Source organism: Mus caroli, chromosome 11 (genome assembly GCF_900094665.2).
Source record: "Mus caroli chromosome 11, CAROLI_EIJ_v1.1, whole genome shotgun sequence".
In the NCBI taxonomy this organism is placed as follows: Eukaryota; Metazoa; Chordata; class Mammalia; order Rodentia; family Muridae; genus Mus; species Mus caroli.
In genome coordinates, this window is record NC_034580.1 from 111,179,212 (window position 1) to 111,186,342 (window position 7,131).

The 7,131-nt window shown below is 52.2% G+C and overlaps 1 protein-coding gene across 1 annotated transcript in view; it reads left to right on the forward strand.

The window, feature by feature from the left end:
- Positions 1-1,237: 1,237 nt before the first annotated feature.
- Positions 1,238-7,131, forward strand: part of Otop3 (otopetrin 3) — a 12,101-nt gene continuing 6,207 nt past the window's right edge. The window contains exons 1-3 of the mRNA XM_021175976.1: positions 1,238-1,256; positions 5,896-6,309; positions 6,417-6,553. Coding sequence (XP_021031635.1) covers positions 1,238-1,256; positions 5,896-6,309; positions 6,417-6,553 — 570 coding nt within the window. The remainder of the gene's footprint in view (positions 1,257-5,895; positions 6,310-6,416; positions 6,554-7,131) is intronic.

Consider the following 7,131-nt stretch of genomic DNA (forward strand, 5'->3'; position numbering starts at 1 on the left):
CTGGGCTCAGCTTGGGGTCCTAGAGGATGCTCTCCAAAGCCACAAGAATTCTGCATGGCCACAGCTGTGTACTGAGACCGAGGGAAGTGGAAGTAACACCAAAAGCTAGAGGGGTCAGAGCTGGTTTTGTGTTACATCGGGGTGGTTTTTTGTTTTTGTTTTTGAGACAGGGTCTCTTGGAGTCCAGCTGGCTTCTGACTCCCTGTGTAGCCAAGGATGACCTTTTACTCCAGATGGCCATGCCCCACCCAAGTACCGGGATTGCTAGTGTGCATTGATAAGCTTGTTTTGTTTATTTAAAATTTTTAAATTATATTTTAATGTGGTGTGTGTGTGTGCGCGCGCGTGCGCTCGCGTTCGCCTACTGTAATGTATAAGTGGAAGTCAAACGACAACCTACAGCATCAATTCTCTCCCTTCACCTTATGGGTCCCAGGGATGGAACCCAGGTCATCAGGCTTGTTGGGTGCCTTTACCCACTGAGCCATCTCACAGGCCCGGGAGATTGGACGGAACCAGAAGGGAGGGAGAGCCAGGTGGGAGTGATGACATTTGGGGGTGAGAACAGAAGTCCATGATCTTTAAGGCTGTAAAGACTGATGGGGATGTGGGGGAGAGAAAAAGGGGAGCCAAGAAGCAGACGACCAGAGAAGGTCCTGAGGACTACCTCCTCCCACTCTGCCCCTGCCCCCCCAAATCCTTATACACCATCTCCCACCTTGGGTGTCTCCCACCCCAACTTCAGTTTCGATGTAAGACCAGGAGATGATTCTGAGAAGCCGCTTTGGTGCTCAATCAGCTAGACAGGGTGTAGAAAATATGCGACCTGGACCCGGAGAAGAGAGGTTCCCATTCACAGCTCAGCCGCCACAGGCAAGTATGGACTGAAGCCAGCTCGCTCTCTGTTCCGACCTGACGACTAGGCACCCCATTCCACTTGGGGGGCTGCCCCCACCCAGACCCCGCCACGCCTCCTGCCACGCCCTCCCGCCTCTCTGCCTTGTCATTGGCTTCACGACTTGTGCCCGAGCCCCCATGGAGTAATTAACGAGGGATTAATGAGATTCCCAATGTCAACAGAAAAATCGATGGGCCTTGGAGCCCAAGCGGCGACTGCGCAGTCTCGCGGGGGGGTCGGAGGGAGGAAAGGGCGTCGAGGCATCTGTCCCAAGGCACCTGGGACCTTACCAAGACGGAGGATCCGCGCTGCAACCCAAGCGGTGGGGAGCCCGCGACCATGGCTTCGCAGACTTCAGGTAGGATTCCTTAGCTCGGGCTGGGACTCCCTCCCGCCCCCGCGAGCGCCTGGGGGCATCTGACTGAACCTTTCCTGGAAGCCCATCCTCACACTCACTGCTCCAAAGTGGGGGTTCATGAGCCAGGCGCTCCAAGGATTGGACAGGGCAGAGTGAGTGGGACGACCCTAGGCTCTTCCCTGTGTCACCCCAACTCTGGCTCTGCACCTACATCCTTCTCCCCACCTCACCCCTGGGTTCAAGGGTCCTCACAGCTCAAAGAGGGTGCCCAGACCTGAACGAAGTCAGAAACCTGGATATATAGTTGGCTAAAAGAATACTCGGGCTGCCTAGGCCTCCCCCAACCTGTTGCTCCGAACAAAATCCCGAAGTTTCCCTGCCAGCGCTTCGCAGCCTCCCTCGGAGCTGGTCCTGCACTACCGGTCCCATGGCTCCGACGGTTCATCTCCTTTCGTTGGCCACCTCTGAACGTAGCCCATAAACCAGTTTGGTGTCTAGGACTTCTCTTGAACTGGCATCGTACCAAGAGGCGTGCCAAGGGTGGCAGAGTTCTAGTTGGTTCCAAGTGCGTTCATTCTAGCTCTTTTTTTCTGGACCCCTCGATGCTCACCCTAACACCTAGCCTAGCATTGACCCATACTTGCGCCCTTGATAACTGCTGGTAGAGCACTGAACCAAGGAACAGGGGAAACCACCAGAGTGCCCTTTGAAGGGAGGGGACCTGGAACTTTGTTCTCCACTGTCTCCACACTTCCAATTCCCAAGGCCCGCAGTCTGAGCGAAAACTCCAACCCTTTAGTCCCTCTAGGATCTTGATCTATAGGAAAGTTCACACACTTCTATCGGGCATGGCTCTTTGTGTATGTTCATGCATCAAATCACTAACGTCTGACAAGACTCTTGACGGTAGGTATCATGTATCCATTCTTTTGTTTATTCATTCAATAACTTGTCGGGCTGGAGATACGGCTCAGCGGTACTGCATTGGTCTAACATTCACAGGGTTGGGGTGAAGGGGGAGGTCGGGGGAGGGGAGGTTCGGGAGGGGAACTAGATGGAGTGTGAGGGAGTGAAACTTACGGAGAACCAGGCGTTAGTGTTCCATAGTTGCTCATCCAGTTCACTGGATGGACCGAGGATCCAGACTACAAAAACTAAGTAGCTTAGCCAAGATCACAGAGATGCTAAATGCCATCTGGGCTCTTGATCAGTAGGGGGTGGGGAAGGAAGGACAGACTGTGAGGAGGAGGAGGTGGAGCCACCAGAGCTGGCAGAAAAGGAGCAGGGAGGTGTCCTGGGAGCTTTACCTTGCTCAACCTGGGTGAGGGATGCAAAAGATGACACCTGTCTGGAACATCGCCTCAGCTGCAGAAAGATTGAACGGGTTAATGGACAGGGTCTCTGTCCGCAGCTCTGGTGCTGAAATCCCCCCAGAAACAGCCAGAGTCCAGGGTACGCATTTGGTGGGCTTTAGTGGGCTTTAGGGCTGTGCTAGACTTGGAGAGTTGAGTGGCGCAGAATCTCATCTCTGCCCAGAGGCATCCCAGATCTTGAGAGGACCAGCCTACGACGGTGCACAGTCACGCTCAGCAGAGGGGTGGCCCACCAAACTAGCCACGAGTCTGCTTGGGCAGAGGGAAGGCTTCCATATGAAGAGGCTTGGTGAGAATCATTGGTAGCAGCGTGCAGGCAAGAGAGAAAGAACATCAGAAATAGCCCAGAGACCACGTGGGAAGCATGGAATCTTCTATCTGGGTCTGAATGGATATGAGGACCCTGGAGTGTGGCCAGGGGCTGGACAGGGAGGAGGTAGGCTGGGTCCACGATGACAACATGGCTTAGCAAAGAAGAGAAAGTTGTTTTTTACAATCTTGAAACAGTTCCAAGTTTAGTTCTTCACTGTCCCATAGACTGGAAGGTACAGTTCTTAGGATCACCCAGGGAGCATGTTGAGAAATGGGCCCGAGAGGCTGTGGTTAGGGCCAGTGTGGTGAGGGTCTCCTAGGAGTGTCTTGAGCAGTGGTTCTCAACTTGTGGGTCACGAATCCTTTTGGGGGGGAGTTGAATAATCCTTCCACAGGGGTTGCCTAAGACCATCTGAAAACACAGATATTTACATTATGATTCATAACAGTAACAGAATCGCAGTTATGAAGTAGCAACCCAAGTAAATTTATGGTTGGGGATCACCCACACAACATGGGGAACTGTATTTAAGAGTGGCAGCCTCAGGAAGGTTGAAAAGCGTTGGTCTTGAGGAACAAGCAGAACAAAACTCCAACAATGAAGATAACAGTATGCTGGACAATGCCGTGAGCAAGGGATGCTGGGAGTGGCACGCAAAGACCCTCACCCAGCCTGAAGAACTGGCTGGAGTCACCAAAGAGCCAGAGGGTGGGAATCGTAGACAAAGGGTTGGGGCATGTGCAAAGATAGGGAGGTGAACATAGCAAGGGCATTCTGGGAACTATAGCAGGATGCTGTAGCCCATGGGGAGAGCAGCAGGGCCTGAGCTTGTGCTGGAGACGGGGGCAGGGGTGGGGGGTAGGTGAAGGCAGAAACAGGAAGCAACAGTGGAGCAGGAACCACTGTTCCTTGAACACCGTGTGCACACAGTCTCGTCTCACTCAGAAAGGCCCCACAAGTCTTGGACTTTATACTTAGGGCACCTGGCTGTCTTTGCAGGACTCTTATTAGGGAACAGGCACCATGATCAGGAAGGCCAGCCCAGGAGAAAGCAGATAGGCTCCAGACTAAAGTAGTGGTTGATCTGAGCAGCCAGGGAGGCATAGAGGTACAAGTATGTACAGGTATGTATAATCCCAGCACATGGGAGGCAGAGGCAGGAACATTGAGCGTTCAAGGCCAGCTTGGGTTACAGAGCCAATCTGTAAAGAAAGAGAGCTAACAAAAAGAGAAACCAAGAGGAATGAAAGGAAGAAGGCAGGCAGAATGGGAGCTAGGATGAATAGGCTTGGGGTCTGATGGGATGCAGAGTCTGGACAGAAACAAGGATGAAGCTCAGCTCACTGCCAGGAGATGTGAACACAGAAGCCCTCTGGGATTGTGAGCGTTAGGAAGCAGGAGGTGGGTCGGTATGAACTCAGAGTCCAGAGGCCAACATGCCTGGTGTCAGGAGCTCTGGTGGGGCAGCAGAGCTGGCAAGCAGTAGACCCACTGCCTTCTGTGCTGCAACCCAGCCCCGCTGGGGAGGAGCAATGCTCAAGTGACCCTCAGGGACAGCACTGCAGCTATTGAGTGGCCCAAGACTGGGTCCAAGCAAGTGGCTGGCCTGAGAAAAAGCATCAAAGGAGCAAGGATATGACAAGAGGCATTCAGGGAAGAGGAGAGTCATGGTAGTGGCCTCTTGCTATGCATGCAGCTGAGATTGGGGGGTGGGGCAAACAGAAATCGAGGCAGCAAAAGTCAAGTGCTGATCCTTACCCATCCTGTGCATGTGGCAGACATTGCAAATCGACCACAGAGCTTTTCTTCCACTTTCAAGGGATTTTAAGATAAATTTAATTATAGTGGTAATTTTATTTATTTAAGAAGAACACTGGGGGGCTGTAGAGATGGCTCAGTGGTTAAGAGCACTGACTGTTCTTTCAGAGGTCCTGAGTTCAATTCCCAGCAACCACATGGGGGCTCACAACCATCTGTAATGGGGTCTGATGCCCTTTTCTGGTGTGTCTGAAGACAGCTATAGTATACTCACTCACATATACTATTTATTTAAAATAAATAAATAAACAGAAGAAGAAGAAGAAGAAGAAGAAGAAGAAGAAGAAGAAGAAGAAGAAGGAGAAGGAGAAGGAGAAGGAGAAGGAGAAGAAGGAGAAGGAGAAGGAGAAGGAGAAGGAGAAGGAGAAGGAGAAGGAGAAGGAGAAGGAGAAGGAGAAGGAGAAGGAGAAGGAGAAGGAGAAGGAGAAGAAGAAGAAGAAGAAGAAGAAGAAGAAGAAGAAGAAGAAGAAGAAGAAGAAGAAGAAGAAGAAGAAGAAGAAGAAGAAGAGCACTGAAGCTAGAGGAAACTCCTCCAGTCCTTTCATCCCTCCCCTGGAAGAAACTCTATTGTGAACTCAGTGGGTGCCACCTAGGCCTTGCTAGCATCTATGGATGCTCCAGAAGAGAGTATCATTCCAGACCACAGAATTCTTTCCTGCCAAGCCCAGCCTCAGCCTCGGGATCCTACTCAACAGAGAACACTGTGGTTGATCACGCCCCTCTGGATTTCCTGGGTGGAGTCCCTTCACAAGTTAGCAGGTTCACACCGACTTTTGCTGGTGAGAAGTCCCAGCTCTGAAAGAGGCCCAGTGACAGGGCAGTACTCAAGTGACCCTCACTCCCTCGGCAAAACATCAACCCACTTTAGGATGAGAAATTGAGTTCAGAAATGAGCTGGCCCAGTCATGGATAGGAAGGGAGAGGTGGTCCTTGGTGTGTTCAAAATAATCAATCCTTTGTGTTCATGGGCAGCAGGAGGGGCTTCTGTATATCTCTTGGTCTGTGTCAACCTTAGGTCCCATCAGGTATATTGGAAGCTCCGATGTCCCAGCTAGAGGGGCTGCATAGGAGCTGGGATGGATTCCAACCCAGGTCCCCTTGCCAGCCGATCTATTTACTCTCTCTCCCTCTCCAGCTCCTGCTGAGCCTGCACCCATGCCTTCTCCAGAAGCAAAGACCACTGAAGGAGCATCCACCTATGACCAAGCAGACATGGAGACCAAGCACGCGGGGCCCCCATGCCCCCCAAAGCAGAAGTCCTGGCTGGCTCGGCATTTCTCCCTGCTGTTGCGGAGAGACCGACAGGCCCAGAAGGCCGGGCAGCTCTTCTCGGGGCTCCTGGCTCTCAATGTGGTATTCCTGGGTGGGGCTTTTATCTGTAGCATGATATTCAACAAGGTGTCTGTCACTCTGGGGGACGTGTGGATCCTGCTGGCTGCACTGAAGGTCCTCTCCCTGTTGTGGCTCCTCTACTACACAGTGGGTACCACCCGGAAGCCCCACGCAGTCCTGTACCGTGATCCTCATGCGGGACCCATCTGGGTGAGGGGTGAGTGAGTGTTGGGTGCTAGGTGGGTGGAGAGGGCTGGGGAAGGAGACCCTGCCCACTGAGCAGGCAGGCGTCTGTCTCCATCTGCCACCCTCTTTCCCGGTCAGGCTCCCTGGTGCTCTTCGGCAGCTGTACCGTCTGCCTGAACATATTTCGAATGGGCTATGACGTGAGCCACATTCACTGCAAGTCAGAAGTGGAACTCATCTTTCCGGCCATTGAGATTGTCTTTATGATTATTCAGGTGATGGGTCTCTCACACCCCCATACCTCCAGGGACACACATACCACCCAGCCTATACTCAAACCAGCCACCACATAGATGATGTCTCCATGCCCCGAGGTGTAGACACACATCAATCACATGCCACCCCCTCCATATATCCACACCCACACAGACTTCTCTGCACACGTACACCTCTACACATACCTGTCTCCTAGATGGAGACACCTATAAACACACTTGACTATGTGTGCCTGCATACACTTAAACCCAGCACCCAGATGTCCCTGCTTCTCCCTCTGTTGAGTCTCTGCTGTGTTATAGGCATATCACCCTTACTCTGGCCAAATAAATATCTCTTCCTCTTCCTCCTCCTCCTCTTCCTCCTCTTCCTCCTCTTCCTCCTCCTTCTCCTCCTCAAGCAGCAGTAATTGAGTCCCTTTTCATAGCTGAGGGGGCTACAACACAGAGATGTTTACCACTGGCCTAATACCACACAGTAAAAGAAAATGGCTAAGCCAGGCTTCCAACCCAGGCTTCCTTACAGGGTCTTCCATTGCAAACACAAACACACACACACACACACACACACACACACA